Raw genomic sequence first — 23654 nt, forward strand, 5'->3', positions numbered from 1 at the left:
ATACATATAAAGTACATTAAATCATCTAATTAAAATAATGGTTGTTAAAATCATTACCCTTTGGCTTTACCATGTCCCATCTTCAGTATTTTAATCAAAGCCAAAGAACACATGCAGAATAATTTCTTTAACATGTGCCTGGAATTTTTAGACTTCCCAAATCATAATCACTGTGAAAAATAAAAACTTTACTCACCATGAGATAGTCAACGTTGTTCCAGAAAACAGCAAGTTCCATTTCCTTCCGCTTGGATATTAAACGGGTATTATGCCCAAATGGTGCAATCTGAATTCCATTACTAGTATACGGCATTTGGATTTTACTAGGGACAAACATATACTTTTAGACACTTTGCGGACTTGTATGGGATCTGGCAGAAAATTGTCCCTTGACATTGTCCCTTGACATTGTAATTAATGACTGCAGCTGGAACGGACGAACTACTGTCATAAATTGGGTACAGTCACATGAGGTTTTTTTTCATTTTAAAACTGTGTCATTTAATGGTGAAGTTGCTGGTCCCTATTATGCTTTAAGTGAGGACTACCTCTATTATCATGAGTGGGATATCCCACTGGACAATGATAAAGTTATGGCTTTCAGGCCACTTGCAGCTCACAACCACCTAGAGGCCTCAGAATGACACTGCACAATGTGTATAAAGAAAAACTGATATGATTTCCTGCCCTTCTCGTCTTTGGGAGGCCCAAAAAGAAAAGGTGATGCTTTAAAATGTTATTTACCTATGATCCAATGGTGTCTTCTTGGGTGTCAAATATATCAGCCTGATGATATTTTACATGTATCCAGGCAGGCAGAGCTTATGATGTGACGAGATGATTGGCAACATGTACACAAACATTCTTGTTACTCATAGTTAGCCAAAACTGATACCAGGGGTGGGTTTCAGCCGGCGTTTCTGCCAGTTCGCTCATGCACACGCTTTGTGTGCATGCTTTGAATGCACGCACACATGCAGTTCAATGGAAATTGTTCTGTGCATGCGCAGAACTCCAAAGAAAGATGTGGTGGCAGCAACCTGGGAACTGGTTCGGGGCCATGTCCAGCCTGGTTCGCTGCCAGTTGTGCACCCCAGGCCGGTGTACCACTGCTGGTTGGGTTGAAGCGGGCATAACTGGTAGGAACCCACCTCTGACTGATACATCATGAGAGATGGGATCACCTTCCACTGAAAGTGGATACAGCACAAATGCCCTTCTCAGCATCAGCTGCAGCTTCCCAGCATTTTAATGATGATTCATTACAAACACATTAGATTAGAGCTGAAGCCCAAGGGCACAACTACATATAGGTTTGGTTTGGTTTTATTGGACTTATATGCCGCCCTTCTCCCAAAGGACTCAGGGCGGCGTACAAGATAAAAACACATAAGACAAAAGTTAAAAAAGATTAAATAGGAAATCCAATAACCTTCAATTGACAATTTAAATCAAATTTAGGATTAAATTAAAATTAACAATTTAAAATTAATAATTTAATTTATTCTATTCAGGCCAGGCCGGCTTGCTGAAAAAAAAACTTTTTAGGGCATGCCGAAAGGACTGGAGGTCGGGGATTATGCAACGCTCTGGGGCAGCTCATTCCAAAGAGAAGGCGCTCCCATATAGGATGGTTGCCATAATCCTTCAACTTCATAAAATAAACTTTAACTTGCAGCAGAACAAAACCATTTGTCTATTGGATGCTTACCCATAATCCTTGACTGATATGCCACTTTTGTCAACGGTAATAGTGTTCGGGCCCGCTTGAATGATAATTCTTTCAATTGTTTTGTTCAGACCACGACGGAACTGTATGTTGAAGTCTGGAGAGGTTTCATCACAGACGGTAGCAAAGACATAATTACAAGTCCCGGAGAAATCATACAGGTAATGATCAAAGGTTGAGAAGTGGCCAGTGCTCCAGGTGGAACAAGAACCTTTGTCCAGAGCTTAAAGAAAAAAAATAGTAATGTAATGAGATTCCATGAGGCTTTAGAAATCTAACTAGTTATTTAGATACTGTTTTCTCTTTACTCTCATTTACTCTCATTGTCTTTTAAATTTCTTTTGTTTGCTTCTCATCTCAAGTTCAAGGCTATGATCCACCACATGCAAAGGCACAATGCCCAGGCATTTTGTCCAAGTGAAATTTTACTGAAGTTTTCCATATAAAAAACAAAGCCCCTTCCAATATTTATAAAATAATCTTTTCAAGGATGGAAATCATCCAAAAATTCGGAGAGCTGGATACCTTGGCTTTTGTAGAAACAAGCAAGTTAAGCTTGAATATTATAGATAAGGATGGTAGTAAGGGAAAACAAGAACAGAAAGGCTCAAGGAGGCTGAGCTTTAAAGGGACGGGCAAAAAACTGAAAAAGGTGTAATTGATTACTACAGGATTAAGTGTGTGAGCAGAGGAATGGGTTGATGAAGGCTGGGTAAAAGAAATGGTTAAAAAAACAAAACAATTGTTTTTTTACATTCAAAATTAATTTTAATAAAATGCAAACAACAACAACAACCCCCAACCCCAATCCCTAAATAATGAAAAATAAAGAATTACTTCTTGGAATGGGGGAAACTATATATGCTGTACTTGATCTTAACTGTTACTCAAAGGCAATGAATGTTTAAATAATTTTGTGTACACTAAGGAGAGGTGTATATTACTTGCACCAATAGAGAAATCAGATGTATATTACGGGACCATGGAAGTTGAAGAAAAAATGATAACAGAATTAGCTGCAGTGGCGGCTATAATGCAGACTTCTTAACTTTTCTTTTTCAGTTACCAGCACTTGTACCAATAAGCTGGGTAGGCAAGCTGGGCAAGTCCTATTTTAGTTGCTTCTAGTCTTTCAGAGCCCTGACTACAATACAAAGACTTGAATAGACATTGCTGAGGTATCAGTAATGCCGGTCACAGAAATCAGGTTTTCTTGGTGTAAGTTGCTTGCATGAAACACACACACACACACACACACACACACACACACACACACACACACACATATACAGGGGTTTTGGCGTATTCGGGTCTTTTCCCATGTAAGATGGTGACGTTTCGATGAGGTCCCATTCGTTATCTTCAGGCTGGTGCCTTTGGCTTCGTGCCTGTGCAAGCAAAGCGCGATCAGAGCTTCGGATAAACAACTCCAACCCTACACAGAATCCATCACCTCACACGTACAAAACTCACTCCACTTCATAGAAACAATAAAGAAACAGAACCTACAACCCAGCGACCTACTTGTGAGCTTCAATGTCATATCCCTCTTCACCCAAGTGCTTATAAAAGAAACCTTGACAGCTATCTAGAACAAACACAACTCACCTAAACATATCATGGACCTGACCAACCACTGCCTAACCAACACATACTTCATCTATAATGGACAAAGATACAAACAGATAGAAGGAGCACCCATGGGATCACCCCTCTCACCTGTCATCGCAAACTTATACATGGAACATTTTGAAACTAACGCCTTGGATAAATCTGAACACAAACCCAAACTCTGGCTTAGATATGATGATGACACTTTCGTGATTTGGCCACATGGGAAAGAAAAACTGGACAACTTCCTCACACATCTCAACAACCTACACCCCAAAATACAATTCACCATGGAAATAGAAGCAAACAACCAACTTCCCTTTCTGGACGTCCTAATCTACAAAAATCCCAATGGCTCCCTAGGACACACCATCTACCGAAAAAAACCACACACCAAACGCTACTTAAATGCACAATCCCATCACCACCCTGCACAGATCAACTCTGTAGCCAAGACCCTGATCTCCAGAACCAAACACCTAGCCGATAAAGACCACCTGAAAACTGAATTACACCCTCTCACTAATGTATTAATCTCCAACAGATTCCAAAGAAAAACAATTACCAATCTAATCCAAAGGGAGACTCCCCCCCAAAACCAAGACACAACAGGACAACAGAATCAGTCTCCTCCCTTACATCAAAGGCACCACAGATAAAATCAGCAAAATTCTCCACAAATACAATATTAAAACAGCCTTCAACACTGACCAAAAAATAGTCAACATTTTAAGAAACCCCAAAGACAAAATCCAGCTAGAAAACCGAGGAGGCTACAAAATACCATGCAAAATATGCCCTGCAACATACATAGGCAAACAAGCAGGAGAATAAATGCACGCATCACAGAACACAAGAACACAGAAAAAGAAAAAAAGAAAAAAAACTTCCTCCCTTTTCCAGAACCTTAAACATGAAATTAATTTTGAAGGAACCAGGTTAATCTCCAAAACTGAACACTTCAACAAAAGAATAATTATGAAAGCTATCGAAATAGAAAAACATCCCCACAACATGAATAAACGTGATGATACCTCCCACCTACCAGACATCTGGAAACCAGCCCTAGTCAACAAACGAGCCCCACCCACCACCCAGGCCGTTATAACATGAAACAACAACGGACACACAGTCAGCACCAATCAGTACCAATCTACCAATCATGATACAACCACACGACCAATCATTCCACTTACTGAAACAAAGCCAGCACTCCACCTCCACCCCCCAAGATTTATAGAGGGATGGCAACTCCGACCATACTTTAAGCCCAAAACCCAGCCTGAAGATGGCGAGTTAGACCTCGCCGAAATGGACAATCTCAATCTTACATGAGAAAAGACCCGAATACAACAAGAGCAGAATATTTACACCCGTGAAAATCTACGAAAACATACATACATCTATGTCTATGTCTATGTCTATGTCTATGTCTATGTCTATGTCTATGTCTATGTCTATGTCTATGTCTATGTCTATATCTATATCTATATCTATATCTATATCTATATCTATATCTATATCTATATCTATCTATCTATCTATCTATCTATCTATCTATCTATCTATCTATCTATCTATCTATCTATCTATCTATCTATCAGTGGTGGGTTTCAAATCCCGTTCCAACCAGTATCATTGAAAGGGGACTGGCAGCATCTTCATGAATGCTCGCAGCGCGCACACACACACATGCAGCGCACACATGCATCTTAGTGCCTCCGCAATGCTCAGCAATCCTCCAGCTGCTCCGCGGAGCATCATGCAGGTGCTGTATGTGCCATGCGCCTGCACGGAAGTGCCAAAGCCTTTAAACACCAGTAAGGAGCTCGGGCAGGTGGGTGGGCCCTCCAGAGCATGTACTGGAACAGTATCTGGTGCTCCAGGCTGGCTCCGGGGCATACTGCCTACAACCCACCGTTGATAGATACATGCATACATACATACATACATACATACATACATACATACATACATACGTGTGTTGAAATACTGGTTTTATAGAAATGGAAGCATAAATACCTGAGTGATGTTCATCTAGACTTCTCTGCCCTTCTGAATGGGTTACTGCAAGAACAGAAAAAAGAGAAGTATGGGTTGTGTTTTTACATGTCTGTATGACTATGTTTCATGTGAGAAGAAAGGAAATGGCTTCTTCCATTTGATGCTCTCCAGTTGGAACAGGAAACTTTGGGACTTGTCATCCCAAGGCATTAGGAACAGAGCTGGTTTAGAGAAGGCTTGGGTCACAACAGCAAGTGAATTTTCATGATGACCCTATGATTTGCAACTATTTTTGACTCAATCTAATTCCCTGAAATATCCATGAATATATAATCTAATAACAATAAATAGTATATTCCAGGATAATAATGTAACACAACACAACGTAAATGTGACGTAATGTAACATAACATAATATAACATAATATCCTGAAACTGAAGTTTCAGGATTTATTTAAGAAAGAAAATTGGCAGAAAAAGAAAGACTGACTAATATAGATGTTAGCAACCATTCTAATATAAAAAGGAGCTTAATTCAGGTCAAGAATTTCCAGGGTTCCACCCTGTCTGCTTTACATCATTATGTCACTTTGTGCCTCTTCATTATCGCCAAGGCAAATACAGGGAGTTAAAAAGCCACCGCAAGATTGTTCTGTGGGAAACAGTAATTGTGCATAACTAAATTCTACACCGTATTCATTTAGGCATATAACTGCACAGGATGGATTGATGCAGTGGAAAATTATATCATCTTGTCATTCAAGGACTAGGAAAATATAATTTCCCTGTTGGCTCATTCAAATATTTTAAGAGACACAAGAATGGAACAATTAGAAACAGCATGTCACATATTTTCCTCATCATGGTGTTCTAGAAGACAAAAACCCTGCATCTACTAAGATTTCCATGTTATGAAAGACACATTATTTATTAATTTATGAATGCATTAAGATCCTGCAACCCCAGGTCTGAATTTGTTTATTTTCAAAAATATTTGTCCATTAAAGTGGATTAGCCATGCATATATTTAGAACCCAACAGTTGTTTCCCTGTGCCACAGGCATAACTTGATATTTTGTCTCAGTTACCACTTCTATTTAAGTGTTTGAGGAAGATATTTCAATTTTGAAGTACTTCCCTATAGTTAAGTCAGGTATTAAATCACAATAGGTATTGTGACATAGCTTATATATTACATACATAACTTCCCTGAGAATGAAAATAATGAGCATTTTATATTTATGTCCTGGGATTTTCATTCATGAAGTTCTTTTGAAAGTGGTTTAAAATCTAATATGCAGTTTTATTTAGAACCATATTGACTTTGAAATATGTTACGATTTCAAAAACAAGTGGGATGTGGCTTGGTCTGGATTTTGAAAAATCTGAATCCTTAGAAAGCAATACAGTTTATTAGATGTATAAAGGCCATCTGATACCACCATAATGAGACCCTTTCAAAATGCCTAGTTCTATGTGTTATTTTCTAACTTTTCAAGTCTTGGTTAGCAAGTTACGGACTCATAGCTCCAGTCTCATCCTATTGAATAGTATTTCTCAACCTCATCTATTTTAGGATGCACAAACCAACTTCCATGATTTTCTAGCCTGCATGAAGAACTCTGAGAGTTGAAATCTGGATGGGAAATTTTGGGAATTGAAATCCAACTTAAAGTTGTTGAAATTGAGAAACACTGCATAAAACAAAACAGGATTCCCACTGTCCCTTCTCTTGTTTATTTTACTTTATTTTACTAATATTAAATAGAGATATGAGAGGATTGTGGGGCTAATGATTAAAAAATAAATGTGTAATTAATGTATAAGTTACGTACTCTTGCAGATGACTTGGTGTTGGTTCCCTTTAAAGGGAATTGCGATATTAATGGACAAATTTAAAGAATTTGGTGCTTTAAAAGGTTTTAAGATTAATAAACAGAAGATGAAGAAGTTAATAAAAATATGAAAACAGAAGATCAACCAGCTGATGAGTCAAAACTTTTAAATTTCAGAGGAAGACAAAACATTTGGGTATCATTATGACAACTATGAACTATACACTATTTCAAAATAATTGTGTTAAGATGTGGTGTGGAGTTAAAATATATGTCATAAGAGAGGAAATTAAAACTGGCTTTGCTGTGGAGAATTTTGTGATAAAAATGAATGCCTTACCTAGAATGAAGTTTTTGTTTCAGACAATACTTGTTTTGACAACTGATACACCATTTAAACAGTAGCAGAATGATACATATAAATTTGCGTGGCAGGGGAAAAAATCACAATGAAATATAAGATGTTATAAGATGCTAGGAATAAGGAGTATTGGGTCTACCTGATTTGAATTTTTATTTTGCAGTTTGCTGTTTGGTTTTGGTATGACCGTGAAATAGAATTAGAAGAACATGACCTAAGATTTGATGGCATGGATGTTTGTGGCGATAAGTCAATATGGATTTAAAAAAAACATTATGTTATATGAGCCACATAGAAAATATAAAATAGACACAAATCCTGATTGAGCCTGAAAGCACCTCTGTGACTGTCAGCACAAAAAGCATCTTACTGACAAAAAATAATAACACAAATGGTTAACTTATTGTGAGATATTACGATTTTCTCAAGGGGAATTTAAAATAAAACCAAGAAAAGAACTGGTATCAGAAGGACATAAATGCCAATATTTCTCTTGTTTAAAATTGTTAGCAAGATTTAAAGTTGGCAAAATCATTTATGATTTTGATCATCACAAGACTGAATTAGAAATAGAATTGTATACAGATGTTCAACATGTAATGACTAAAATGTATAGATTTTAATGAATTATGAAACAGAAGAAGGAGTGAAAGATTATGATAAAAAGGACAAAAATTGGTCATAATGTACAGATGGAACAATGGGAAAATATTTGGCTGAGAGGATCGAAGTTTACATTATGTTATAATCTTAAATATAATTTTTCTAAGATGACTAGAAATTCAATGACCCCATCATTATTGCGGAGATATTTCCTTAACAGATTCCTCAACATTTTCAAATGTACTGGAAACGTTCTTAAAAATTAAGGGAGATTTTCAGAGATCTACCTGTCTTGAAAATAGTTCATATGGAATGGTGCATAGTGCAGTCAAACATCAACACCAACAAATGTTTTATGACATTTTGTGTCATGTCATAAAATGTTTTATAGTAATTTTCATGTCAAAATATATTTTATAAAATTTGCCATATTTCAATTCAATGCAAGTCATGGGTTCTGGATTTTGGACACATTATGTAAATTAGTCCATTTGAAGTATGGTTCAAAACTGTTGCCCTACAATGCATGGTTTTGCCCAGTTAAAGGTTATACACAAATAAACAGGAGTTTTAATGGTATATAGTATAGATATATGTCTGATTTATCAGAAAATTGTCTAGAATGTATAATGGCACTTCAAATTTATGCTGGAAATGGAAACAAGAAAGGACTTTTTATCATCTTTAGTACACATATGAAAAATCTAGAAAACTGTGGATTCACATACATATTCAGAGCTTTTTAAGATTAATATACAATTGAAACCAGAGGGGTTTTCTTTGGGATTGGAGAACAAAAAGTTGGAAAAGAGTCATGAAACTTTGTTTTTGTACAAGAAAACTGCAATGAGATTATTATACGTGCAAAGATGGAAAGTTTTGGCATAGGCAATGGAGGAATGGATGCTGAAAATAATGGAACTTGCTGACATGGCTAAATTGATTTCTTTGATTAGAGAAAAAACAGTATCTACATTTATTGCTGATTGAAGACTCTTTACAAACTTTTTATCTATATCTATATCTATATCTATATCTATATCTATATCTATATCTATATCTATATCTATATCTATATCTATATCTATATCTATATCTATATCTATATCTATATCTATATCTATATCTATATCTAATCTATATCATATCTATATCTATATCTATATCTATATCTATATCTATATCTATATCTATATCTATATCTATATCTATATCTATATCTATATCTATATCTATATCTATATCTATATCTATATCTATATCTATATCTATATCTATATCTATATACATATACATATACATATACATATACATATACATATACATATACATATACATACACATACATACATACATACATACATATATTGTATATACACATACACAGGTGAAACTCGAAAAATTAGAATATTATGCAAAAGTTCATTTATTTCAGTAATGCAACTTAAAAGGTGAAACTAATATATGAGATAGACTTATTACATGCAAAGCAAGATAGTTCAAGCCATGATTTGTCGTAATTGTGATGATTATGGCTTACAGCTCATGAAAACCCCAAATCCACAATCTCAGAAAATTAGAATATTCTGAAAAGGTACACTATTCTAAGCTCAAAGTGTCCCACTCTAATCAGCTAATTAAGCCATAACACTTGCAAAGGGTTCCTGAGCCTTTAAATGGTCTCTCAGTCTGGTTCAGACTGAGAGACCATGGGAAAGGCTGCTGACCTGACCGTTGTGCAGAAAATCATCATTGACACCCTCCATAAGGAGGGAAAGTCTCAAAAGGTAATTGCAAAAGAAGTTGGATGTTCCCAAAGTGCTGTATCAAAGCACATTAATAGAAAGTTATGTGAAAGGGAAAAGTGTGGAAGAAAAAGGTGCACAAGCAGCAGGGATGACCGCAGCCTGGAGAGGATTGTCAGGAAAAGGCCGTTCAAAAGTGTTGGGGACTTTCACAAGGAGTGGACTGAGGCTGGAGTCAGTGCATCAAGAGCCACCACACACAGACAGATCCTGGACATGGGCTTCAAATGTCATATTCTTTTGTCAAGCCACTCCTGAACAACAAACAATGTCAGAAGCGTCTTACCTCGGCTAAAGAAAAACAGACCTGGTCTGTTGTTCAGTGGTCCAAAGTCCTCTTTTCTGATGAGAGCAACTTTTGCATCTCATTTCGAATCCAAGAACCCAGAGTATGGAGGAAGAATGGAGAGGCACACACTGCAAGATGCTTAAAATCCAGTGTGAAGTTTCCACAGTCTGTGTTGATTTGGGGAACCATGTCATCTGCTGGTGTTGGTCCATTGTGCTTCATTAAGTCCAGGGTCAACGCAGCCGTCTACCAGGAGATTTTGGAGCACTTCATGCTTCCTTCCACAGACGAGCTTTATGGGGATGCTGCCTTCATTTTCCAGCAGGACTTGGCACCTGTCTACACTGCCAAAAGCACCAACACCTGGTTCAGGCACCGTGGGATTACTGTGCTTGATTGGCCAGCAAACTCACCTGACATGAACCCCATAGAGAATCTATGGGGCATTACCAAGAGAAAGATGAGAGACATGAGACCGAACAATGCAGAAGAGCTGAAAGCCGCTATTGAAGTATCCTGGTCTTCCATAACACCTCAGCAGTGCCACAGGCTAATAGCTTCCATGCCATGCTGCACTGAGGCAATAATTGCTGCAAAAGGGGCCCAAACCAAGTACTGAATACATATGCATGCTTATATTTTTCAGAGGTCCGATATTGTTTTATCTACAATCCTTGTTTTATTGATTGCATGTAATATTCTAATTTTCTGAGATTGTGGATTTGTGGTTTTCATGAGCTTTATGCCATAAACATCACAATTATGACAAATCACGGCTTGAACTATCTTGCTTTGCGTGTAATGAATCTATCTCATATGTTAGTTTCACCTTTTAAGTTGCATTACTGAAATAAATGAACTTTTGCATGATATTCTAATTTTTTGAGTTTCACCTGTATATATGAAGAACTTATGATTTATGGTTTTGATGACTAAGAATAGATTATAGAAAAAAAGAATTAGATTGTAACCACAGAGCAACAGGAAAATTTATAATTTTGTTTAGAGTTGCTGTAAAGACAATCAGAAGCTACCTTGATCTGTTTTCTTTCTTTTCTATTTTTTTTACACTTTTTAAAAACTCCCTTGCACTTCTTCTAAGTGAATCACCATTGTTGTTAAGTGAATCCACAGTCTTTAAACCAACAGCACAGTTGGTTAAATGAATATGTTGTTTGCTATGGGACATTAAAAAAAAACCTCAGAAATAAATGCTGGTATTCAGCAAAAATGTTAAAAATCATGGTCATGTGACCGTGACATACTGCAAATGGCCATACATGTCAACTGGCTGCCAAGAGTCCAACATGAGGTCAAGTGACTGGGGGGAGAAGGGTGGCCATCAGAACTTTGGAACCAAGTCATAAGTACTTTTGGGAGAGGTTCTATCATAACTTTGATTAAGTTGAGGACTATAACTCACAAACAGAAATCCTATAGTAAAGAATCCATGCTGTGTCTTAATATGCCCAGACCCTTTTTTTCTGGATCATTCATAGACTTTTTCCTTCATTTATGGAACAAGTTGCTGAACACTCTTTGCTGGAAATCCCCAGTCTGAACTGAATAGTAAATTATGTTTTATGAGACTCAGATTCAGCATTGCTGTTCCTGCCCATGTATTTTCTCTCTTAGCTCATAACTCCTCCTGTCCAAACATTGTCTCCTGTCCATTTGCCTTTTAGTCTTCCTCCTGCCATTATTAGTTTCACTCCATCAGTGAGATGCCGTTTATTTATTTGCTCTGAGTTTCGTCTTGCCATTCTCACAGGAGCCACTGAAAGTGAAAATGATGTTATGTGGGAACCTGGATTTCTATCTCTCCTCACTCCTGTTGATATGTAGGAGCCGAGGTGGCGCAGTGGTTAGGGTGCAGTACTGCAGGCCACTTTAGCTGACTGTTATCTGCAATTCAGCGGTTCAAATCTCACCAACTCAAGGTTGACTCAGCCTTCCATCCTTCCGAGGTGGGTGAAATGAGGACCCAGACTGTGGGGGCAATTTGCTGACTCAATTTGCTAAAAATCTGTAAACCGCTTAGAGAGAGATGAAAGCCCTATGAAGCAGTATATAAGTCTAATTAATAAATAAATAATAAATAAATAAATTTTCCTCATTCACTTCTGTGGTAGATTTCTCAAATGGTTGCCTTGTTAGAGATCTGATATTCCCAGGTAGGGGTGGGTTCTGGCTGCTGCTACTGCCAGTTCTCTCAGGGATGCGCTGCGGGTCCGTGCATGCTTCATGCATGTGCTTGATGTGCGTTACACACACATGTGCAGTGCTATAAAAATGCTTCTGGGCATGTGCAGAAGGAAAAAAAAGATGCTGGCTTCTATAGCACTGTGATAGAACTGGTTTGGAGGCGTGGACAGCTAAGTTGCTACCTACTCATCCGAACTGGTTCGAACCAGTGGGAACCTACCTCTGTTCCCAGATCACTCTTTCCTCTTTTGGAGGTAAACTGCAACCTACATTCTTGGTGGGGTGTTTTTTTTTGCATTGTTCACCTGTGGGGATCCATTTCATTAAATCAATCTATATACCGGTACATGATTTTGGTATTGCTTTCTTCTTTTTAACATTATAAGCTGCCCAGAGTTCCCTCATGGTGAGATGAGTGGCAAACAAATTTAACACATAAATAAATAACAATTCATTAAATCCAGTTGGCTGTACAGCCCTATATAGCTTCTTATGTCCACTGGGCCTATACAGATAGTCCTCAACTTACAACAGTTTGCTTAGTGACTATTTGAAGTTACAACAGCACCTAAAAAGTGAGTTATGGTCATTTTTCACATTTATAACCTTTTCAGCATCCCCATGGTCATATGACTTACATTTGGATGCTTGACATTTATGATGGTTGCACTCTCCCAGCATCATGTGACCATATTTTGCAACCTTCTGACAAGCAAAGTTAACGGGGAATCCAAATTCACTTAACAAGCATGTCACTAATTTAACAATGACAGTGTTTCACTTAACAAATGGAGCAAGAAAACTCAATTTTAACAAATTTCTCATTTAGCCACATAAATTTGGGGCTCAATTGTGGTCATACATTGAGGTCTGGCTGTACAGTCCTATAGCTTCAAGAGACCATTCTTATCTCATTTCAAGTGTCTTCCTGTCAAAGGTTCCACCACAAAACCGCGGAGGACAAAATCGCGCTCGACGAAAGCGCGCATTTGACGTCATCACAGTGCGACGAAAACATCGCGCTGTGATCGAAAAATGTAAAAATAAAGCGAAAACCTTACCCTAACCCCCCTAAACCTAACCCTAACCCTAACCCTAACCCTAACCCTAACCCTTAACCTAACCCTAAATCTAACCCTAAACGTAACCCTTAACCTAACGCTAAACCTAACGCTAACCCTTAACCTAACGCTAAACGTAACCCTAACGCTCTAAACCTAACCCTAACCCTAACCCTTAACCTAACCCTAACCCTAACCCTAAACCTAACCCTTACCTTTATGTGAATCGGCTTGCTTTAATTTTATTTTTATTTCAATTTTTAATTTTTTTCGTCGCGCTGTGATGATGTCAAATGCGCGCTTTCGTCGAGCGCGATTTTGTCCTCCGCGGTTTTGACGGGTCATGCCTGTCAAATACTTTGTGATCTCAAGCTGAGGCTGCTGTGGCAAAATGTGACCCCATTTAGTGGAAGAAGACAATTCTGTAGATCATAAAAACATTCCCCACCTCAAGAACTGAAGCCAAAAAAAAAAGCCACTAAGATCGACAACAACCCATATATTGTCAGTCGGTCTCAAATGTAAACAGGCAATTAGAACCTTTCAGTATGGAATACTGAAATAAAAGGACTAGTAGCCAAGAAAAATAGAGCAGGTTGAACTATTTTGTTCTGAATAGGCCTGAAATAGTTGTACTGCATTTTAGTTATTGTGGATAAATGCTGTTATTGTTGTCATTTGAAGGCAGAGGCAAGGTTTTCTCAGTAGAAGGCATTGATTTTAGTAGGGTTGCTTTATAACATAATTAGAAGCAGAGATGTTTCAGGTACAGAAATGTTATGAAACTAAACACAGATGAAGAAACCACAGTGTATGTCCCCATGAGTGGCACGAGGCCATAGACAGTTCACATGCTTAAATCTTTCACCTTCACTGTTGCCACTCCAGATAAGGATAAATATTTTTATATTGAGAAAAGATACTGATAGATAAATAGAAACATTGATTTATATTGATAAATGTTGTTGAATATTTTGACAAGATTTTCAGCAAAAGCAATTGGTGTATGAGCAGGCCTGTTTTTGGCAAAGGACTCGGGACCTAAGAAATATATTCTGTGTTAAGTAATTGCCTAAGAAACCATGTGACAGACAAAAGAATGAAATTTTAGGGACAGATTGATCGTAGGCATTTCCCAAAAGGCTTTATTTCAATGATGGGAACAATTTTATCTTTAGATGTTGCTGAACAGATGTTAAGACATTCAGAACTGCCTTAATATAGGCAGAAGGAATCTTAATTAGGCCTATACAACTGGTAAATTAAAAATAATCACAGAATAAAAGCTCCTTGCCAAGCAACTGTTCAGTGGCTAGTGGAATGGTGGCATAAATAGAGCTAGCAGTGTCAGGTGAGATCTGCAGTCATGGGAGATGCTCAGCAGTGTGACCTTTTGGTATGGCAGTTGTAGCAGAGCCTTCATGGTGCTGGTGACATTTGGTGGTGGTGGTTTTATTGAGCTTTTTTTTTTAAAAAAAACTGGGGTGATGCACAAGGCTGATTAGAGGGCTGTGTGTTGCCCATGGTCTGTTTGTTATGTAGGCCTACTATGAAAAGTTGCTAAAATCACCTACCCAATCAAGGTTAAAGCGAAGTAAACAGAGCTTCATAGCAATCATCAGTATTCCCGAAGGCATCTAGGCATAATTCCATGTGAAAGATAACTTCAGAGAGCATAATTGAGCCGAAGTGGCACAGTGGTTAGAGTGCAATACTACAGGCTACTTCTGCTGACTGCCGGATGCTTGCAATTTGGCAGTTTGAAGCTAACCAGGCTCAAGGTTCACTCAGCCTTCCTTCCATAGTGGGTAAAATGAGGACCCAAATTGTTAAGATAAATATGCTGATTCTGTAAACTACTTAGAGAGGGCTGTAAAGCATTGTGAAGTGGTATATAAGTCTAAGTACTATTGCTATAATTGTCCTGTTAAGACAATTGAATGGCTCAAATATAAAACCAGAGATAATTCTGCAGCCATTTCCTGTATTTGACAACATTTCTTTCCAGGGACACTTGTGTGCCACGATGATGCTACCAAGTCTTAGAAAATCTTTTTGCAGATCAGTTGGTGTGTTTTAAAGCTGATCTAGAAACTGATATAAATGTGATTTTTAGAATTGAATTACATAAATTTTCAGAGTCTGACTTGATTTCAGCTGACTACTGCAATTGACTTTTGACCAAGCTTTAGCAGAAATATTCTGTGCTGTCCAAGATGCTGAACAGTCAATATCTCAGCAGAGAGTAGAAAATAGGAGTTATGTACATGTCAAAGTCAGACAAACAATTGAATAGCAGAGAAGTGTCTATTACAATGAACTTAGTCCACTGCATGGAAAAAGTATGTACAGGGCCTCACAAAGAAATTGGAACCCTAAATATAAGGCTTAAAAAACACTGTCAGTCCCAAATGTAAATCCACAGTTAGGAAGAATCTTTCAGTATGGAGTAATTGAAACAAAAGGATCAGTAGCCAAGAAAAATAGAACAGGTTGTACCTGGAGAAGTTTGAAACAACTGAACAAATGAAATGTTCATTCCTTTCAGTAGATGATAGCCTTTTGCAACTTCCAATGCTTGATGCTCTCAGTTGTTTTGAGTAAGTGTAGTATGATCAAGACTGCACCAAACTATGGTTTATTAGACCATATGATTTTTTTTCTTTTTAAAGAGTATGTTTTGGGATTTCTATACCTAGCTGTTTTAAATGAAACTTCATTTTTTCAATATTTGGAAGTGTTTCATTTTTTACTGGTTTACAATGAATGTGGCTAAAAGCTATACAAAGGCTAGCAACAAGATCTGAAACTTGCACAAAACCAAATGCAAACCAATAAAGTCGAAAGGGTTCAAATAAAAGACTTATGGGCGAGTCCAAATTTAAAGGAAATGGAAACTATTTTGAGCAATCAACACTGCACTGAATCACAGGTATTGGTGGACATTATGCTAAGGGCCATGTAGTACCATACAGTGCTTGCAGAATACACAGCCATGCACGTAGTAGTGGTTTGCAACTCTTTAAAGCAGCTTCATTCTTTCTTGAGATTGTATAGCTGCCATGCTGAGTCAAAGATTTAATCTACAGCAGTTTGTAGTTTTAGCTAGAAAATCTGTCCTCGATGAAAATAACTAGTCATATAATGTCAGGGAGCCTGGAAGAGAACAGAAGCTGACTTTCCTATAAATCATGTATTATAGCATCACACGAGATGTTTTATTACTTGACCTCACCCCTTTCTTTGTCCTGCAGATTCTTGTAATAGTGATGCTCATTCCTAAAGGCTTGCTGGAAAGACCAGATAAATTTTAGGTCAACTATGTGTAATAGACGTGAATGATACAATAACATTAAACACTGACAACTGCAGCCTGCAAAAAGTAATTTCTGTAGCTAAAGAAATGATAATTATGAGAATGGGCTAAGTTTATTGAAATTGCTAGATTATATGTATCTGATCTGTTTTGTTCTCTCTCTCTCTCTCTCTCTCTCCCTCCGTCCCTCTCTCTCTCTCTCTCTCTCTCAGATAAGGTTAACCTTATTCATATTACTATCTGACCTCACTGTCTACAAGCCAAAGAGAAAGCAGAAAAAGCGGCTTTTAAAGGTATTCTTTGCTTTTTTAAGTTGCAGAATATTCCCATCCATTCTTCTTTACATAATCCAGTGCAACTCATAATAGATTAATATGAAGCCTGATCATGGAAACAAGCCATGATAGATTGATTTGAATGAACATAGGTTGATTTGAAGGAAATTTATGCCTCAAATGCAAAAACAGAAGTTGTCTACAAATTGAAACACAATAACCACCATGGAATGTGTATGTTTTGCCAGATTGCTGACCAGAATAGATTATTGGAACTACTAACAGTATAGATACTATGTCGGATATGCTGATCCTTTATTGCTAAAATGTATAAGGCACATGCAGCTAATTCCAGACAAGCAGCAATTTTCACATACAAAAAAATACCCAAGCAGGATAAGTTGGTTAAGAAACTAGAACTGTGCAATCATGCAACTGAGGGATTGCAAATCTCAAAGAATATTGTTATGTGTAATTTGAAGTGATTGAGGGAAAGAAAGGCAGAAGTAATCTTTTCTTCGTGTAAGTAGCAAACTCTAACTTAGATGAATGTTAAGCATACTTCTAGATTTTTAAATACCTCGTGAATGCTCTAGAAATAAAGAATGATACAAACCTACAATTTATGATAAACTGTTACTATCTACTGAGGTGCTAAGAAAAAAAATCACTCAGGGAAATGCATTTAAAAATGCATGGAGACATAGATGCTACCCATGTGACAGCACTTAGTATATCCGAATTAAGTGCCCACAGAGTAAAAGAACTGATAAGAACAAAATCATGTAGCATTCTAAAAAATATCACCTAACAAGAGACAATGTATGGGACATACACTGGGTTCTAGAGACTTTTTTTAGGGTAATAATGCCAATTATGTCAATGTCCCACTGTTACTAGCAACAAGCCTTAATGCCAAGTGTGCGATAAACCATCAAAAAATGCTAGAAAGAAGCAGTAGGTTTAAACTGCGGTGGCTGTAAGAACTGACTACATGGTTATATTGAGAAAAAGGCAATCAATTATTTTAAATGGTTTCATTTAAGTAGGAAGTCCAGATTCTTATCTAGCAATGTCATATTTAGTATCTGGGTGGTTTCTGACAAATTCCTGCAAGGAAATTGATAGCTTGATTTTTTTCTCCCAAAGGAAGGGAAGGGGTTACTGAAATGCAAGGGATGCTGCTAACCATTGACTAGATAGCCAATGCTTTGCTGCTGTATCAATATGGATGGCTGTCTAGATGAACTATCTAGCCCAGACAAAATAAAAGAGAACCCAGAAGATAGGAAAAAAACAGCACTGTACAAGAACTGAGCAGCACTGTATTACATTAGCAGGAGTGGTAATAGTTTGGTGTCAGGTACCTTGTACCTTGCATTTTCCTGAATTTAGGCAAGTTTACTGGCTTCCACTGTCAAAGTGAACAGTGTGTTCCTCTGAAACCAAAGATCTCACTGATTGAGCAAGTGTGGGTTTCTGTAATATACACCAATTCTTGGACTGCACCATAAATTCATTCCTGATTTTGAAGCTATATCATTGACTTGGTTTATTATGGCTTTACCTCTTCAATCAAATTCCAAATCTCCAAACAAAGCTTTGGCCAAATGAAACACGCCTTCATTTCTTTGTAATCCCACCTGCCCTTATTGGGGTACAGACTAATGTGTCTGATTTCAGTTTGGGAGCCTTGCTACTCCAACCTGCTCTTGAGTTTCCCGGTAGCAATTTCCTCTTTGCATACCATGCCAGACAGATGCTGCTAGCTGAACAATACTAAAATTAGTTTGTAGCCATCAAGAACCTCTTTCAGGCAAGGCACCGTTTACTAGAGGAGATGTGCTACCTTATAGAAGTCATGTCTGACCACAAGATTATGGACCATATTTAGACTTCTCACAAGTTTAATTAGTGTCCAGAACAGATAGATACAATTTTTTTATCTTCCAAAGCAATATTACATGTGATACACAAAACTTGCTAACAATCTATGAAACTTCTAAATAAACATATATTCTAAATAAACATAGGCATAATTACAGATTAGACTGTGAGGTTTAAATCAAAACTTTATTGTACTTTTCATCATAGAGCACTTTTACTGGTTCATTTTGCAATAATTATGCAGTATTTTCAAATGGATCGCATGGATTAGATGTTGTAAACCATGCAAAATAAATAAATATAGAATTTTCAGAGTGAAATGATTAAAATACTTAAACAACCAAATCTATATGTTTGAAATGCTTTTTATGGCCTAAGAGCCAATTGTAACTGCATGAGGAGGAAGAGATGAAAAAGAACAAACATCAAGAATTCACAAACAGGAATCTTGTCTCAAGAACCATATCTGCTGCCAAACTAAGTATGACCACTGGTTTACCATGGTTAAGGATAACCATGAGTCTCCAAAATATGACCAAGGCCATTTACAATTCAAGTGCCACAGACCCATAACAATACCAAAAGAAACTCCAAGAGACAGAAGAGAACTGGTGAAACTCAATATGCTTTAGAATTCAGAAGACTAATTTATATTCCATAAACTTACCAAATAAATGGTCTGAATGTTCCAAATGGCTCTGATCTGAGAAATAAGGAAAACAAATAATTTATGAAACCATTCCCATATAACGCAGCTCTGAAGACAAAATAGGAAGCGTTTTCATAGTAGTCACTAGAGTAGTCACAAATCTGCATGAAACATTAGCAACTATTAACCAAGCAGATTAATTCCAGTATATCTACAATTCTGGGAATAAAGAAGGTTTTCACTGCAAAAGGAATGCCCACTCACTGCTGGAGTGCACAATGTGGCTCTTTGGATTGACAGTTGAAGGCAATTTCACAGGACAAATTTAATTAACAGATATGAATTAAATATTTTTATAATCATTCCAGAAGCATATCTTGGATAAATTCTCAACATCAAAAGAAGATTAAATTATTCTGAATAGTGTTATCATATCTGTTTATGTGCCTATCTATCTCTTTTAACTCTCAGTCAAGAACATGTATGTTATCCTAGGTTTTATACATTAGGAAGGTTATTGCCCATGTCTCAATGGCATGAAAAGCAGAAAATAGTTTCCCAAAATTGCAAAGAGCAAAAGCCTAGGACATTACAGTTCAATCATTCAACATTGCTTCAATAGATTTACACAGAGACTAACTTTTTCCATATAGTGGTGACTGACAGACAGATAGACAAACTGACTGACTGACTGACTTGATGTTAACACTTGGGTAGTTCACCTGAAAGTGTCAAAGAAAAATGGTTTGGGGGACATTCCTTACCATTAGAATAGTTGAATGGAACCCTGTTACATTGCCTTCTCTACTTGAACATTTTGACTTCTGATGTTAAAAACAGGACAGCTGAAAAGGAACCTATGGCATCTCTTTATGGGATAGCTGCTGCTGTTTGGCTTACCTGAGCTGTGCAAGATGTTGCAGAGGAGAACCAGAAATAACCAAATCATAGTGATGAGTCCTTTTCCCCCTTCCCACCTCTCTTGGCTGAAAATGGACAGTTCTGCTGCTGCCACTTTCTAGCTTCAGGTCTTCAAGCTTGGATGTTTTATATGTAGCAATGCAAGTCCCTCCCTTCTTCCTATGCTCTTCCTGAGAGGGCCACAGCTGAGCAAAGTGGGGTGGCCGCCAAACAGGATCTTCTCCTTATCAGGCTCAGCACACTGAAATGCTATTTAGAAAAAGAGGGGGGAAATAACTTCTTTCACTTTATTATCTTATTTACTATAACCTGGTTGGATAGATCTGGCTTATAACCTTTCACTCAAAACCCATTTAATTGTATTTACCATAAGAGTGTAGATCTGAGTCCTGAAGAAATATAGGTCCATTTACTCACGGAAGCTGATAGCAGCTGATAAAGCTGGGCCATTCTATAGCCCTTTCATAGTAGCTTGCCATATATTCATTAATTCATCCATTTTTCCCGCCTGCCTCTACGTCAGTCTGAATATTTCCTGGAAGACCAGCAAAAGAATTTGCAGGAGAAGGTACGTTTTCACAAAGTATGCATTTACCCTCAATTACTCAATTCATATTCGCAGTTTCATACCTTGTGAGCTGAGAACTGTGTAGCAGAGCTTGGAGTAGAACAAGACTCAAAGGATAATCGCATTACCAGCTGCATAATCCAAGAAATGTGAAGCAGATAATTTCACTTAAGAATGCACACTACAAAAAAATTCTTGAACATCCATGCTATTGGCTGAAAATGGAATAATGCTTTTTTTGGCAATACCAATAGCATGAGCAGGAAATAAGGACAGGGAGAGAGAAAGGAAGAGGGAAAAGAAAAAGCAAGGTGCCTTCTTTCCATTGAACTAGACCTTATCTCCTTTAAAATCTCATTCTTTCTCTCGGGGTTTATACTTTCACACTCAGTGGGAAGGAACATATTTCAGCTCTGAGAAATGATATTTATTTACAGGATGATGTCTGTTGAAGAATAATTATGGAGAACATACTTCAATTCATAATGGTGTAATAAAACTCAGTTTGATTAAATGCAATTTCATTACACAAACCACCATAAAATAGCTCTGTCCAAATCCTGTGCAAATGAATGTGAGGTATGTTCTTGGGCAGCTCCTATTCTTTTCAGTGAGCTTCATGAAGCAGAACTGGGCAGAGATTTTCTTTTTGAGAAAAAAAAGTTGAGTGTTCAAGCTTTCCTTTTTGTTTGCTAGTTGTCAAAAGGGATAGATAGCTCCATGCCAATCTTCCAGGTCCATTTTTGTGGGATCTGAAGCCAGTGAAGATCACAATGCCAGATGGTACGTCTGCAGGGGGTTGATGAAGAAAGTTGAGATGGTAGCTGCATGTTAAAAGCCTGGTACACATTAAAAAGGTGGTAGGGCTTTGGTCATGTTGTTGCAGCCACCATGAAGGCAGAACAAGAAGCAATGGATGGAAACTACTCAAGGACAGAACCAGCCTAGAACTAAGGAGAAATTTCTTGACAGTTAGAACAACTAAACAGTGGAATGACTTGTCTCCAGAAGTTGTGGATACTCCACTTGAGGTTTTTAGGAATAAATTGGACCATCATTTGTCTGAAATGGTATAGGGCCATGATGGCAAACGTATGGCATGCATGCTTGAAGTGGCACATGGAGACATTCCCATTCCTCTTCTGGGTTTCTGGCACACATGTGCACACGATGGTCAACTGGCCTTTATGCATGTGACAGTGCCTGAAATTAGAAGAACTGGTCTTCCATTTTCTGGTGTGAGCATGTGCGCCAGCCAACTGATGTTGCATGCACATGCATGGCAGTAACTGGAAGACTTGCTGGCCAGTATGCATGTGCATAGCAAACCAGAAGTTCATTTTCCAGTGTGCAAATGCCCCCTGGGCAGCTCCTCTTCCTGGTTGCAGCCTACATGCACATGTCTGTTGCCAGCTGCCTGCATGCTTCCTTTCGCGCATACTGAAAAGGTTGCCATCACTGGTATAGGGTTTCCTGCTTGAGAGAAGGTTGGACTAGGAGACCTCCAAGGTCCCTTCCAATTCTGTTACTTTGCTACCCTACTTTTGTTTAATTATTCTCGCAGATATGCTTGCTTCCAGAATTCAGTGGGTATATGATTTTGGACCAAGAAGAAGATCTTTTGATAATTATTAAAATAGTAATGGAAATAGATGCTTTGGCACTTTTCTGGAAAAGTGCATCCAGAACTAAGCAAAACACCCCAAATTAGGATGAGTACAGCCAGATCCATTCTGTAATGTCACTTGTGCCTTTTGGATAACAGATAATTAAATGAAGTGCTAAATTTTGAAGAAAAGAAGTGCTAACCTGTTAGCCATCTTTGGTCTAAAAATATAACTTGAAATGGTTTTCAATTGGAATAAGAATACTGATAATTCTCAACTGGTGTAATATATTGCATACTATAGCATGTCCAGATCTTCCCTGAGCAAATTTACAGTATAATTTGTTAAAGTGCAAATATACATTCTATGTGACATTCTATGTCCATGATGGTGAACCTATGGCATGCATGCTGGAAGTGGCATGCACAGTCATTGCTCATTGCTCTTTTGGATTCTGGCATGCAGCTGGTCTTCACACACGCGGGAGCACCAGAAACAGGGAGAGAAGCCTCCCAGTGTGCATGCATGCACCGGGAAGATGATATTCCGGTTTCCGGCACACACATGTGCACCGTCCATCTGGTCTTCCAGTTTCTGGTATGTATATGTGCAGAAAGACCAGCTGGCCGGTGCACATGCTGTGCAGGAAACCAGAAGATCATCTTCCCAGCACACCCATGTACACTGGGCAGCAGCTGTTCTTTTGGTTTCTGGCATACATGTGCATGCCAAAAGGTGTCGAAAAAGTTCACCAACACTGTTCTATGACCTGAATAAGCTAACTCAAAACAGCATTACTGATATAGGCTTGATATAAAATATGCAGCCTTCTTTATGTCAACCAAAATTGTTGCATAAAAAATTGAAGCATTCTCCTGAATGGGTTCATAGACTTGGTTACTAGAAAGGAAAGGAAGGTGCACTACAA

At 37.8% G+C, this 23654-nt stretch overlaps 1 protein-coding gene across 1 annotated transcript in view; it reads right to left on the reverse strand.

Annotated features, from left to right (window-relative positions):
- The window catches only part of MUC6 (mucin 6, oligomeric mucus/gel-forming), a gene marked incomplete at its 3' end in the record, with an annotated part of 65841 nt that extends 45180 nt beyond the window's left edge, over positions 1–20661 (reverse strand). Inside the window, exons 1-5 of the mRNA XM_087704105.1 lie at positions 20531–20661; positions 19649–19684; positions 5363–5407; positions 1712–1952; positions 197–323 (exon numbers count right to left, since the gene is read on the reverse strand). Of these exons, the coding sequence (XP_087560231.1) occupies positions 197–323; positions 1712–1952; positions 5363–5407; positions 19649–19684; positions 20531–20579 (498 nt within the window). The remainder of the gene's footprint in view (positions 1–196; positions 324–1711; positions 1953–5362; positions 5408–19648; positions 19685–20530) is intronic.
- Between the last annotated feature and the right edge of the window lie 2993 nt (positions 20662–23654).

This window comes from Thamnophis sirtalis, unplaced genomic scaffold (genome assembly GCF_051295495.1).
Source record: "Thamnophis sirtalis isolate CommonGarterSnake01/CBP01778 unplaced genomic scaffold, rThaSir2_p1.2 scaffold_1, whole genome shotgun sequence".
Classification (NCBI taxonomy): Eukaryota; Metazoa; Chordata; class Lepidosauria; order Squamata; family Natricidae; genus Thamnophis; species Thamnophis sirtalis.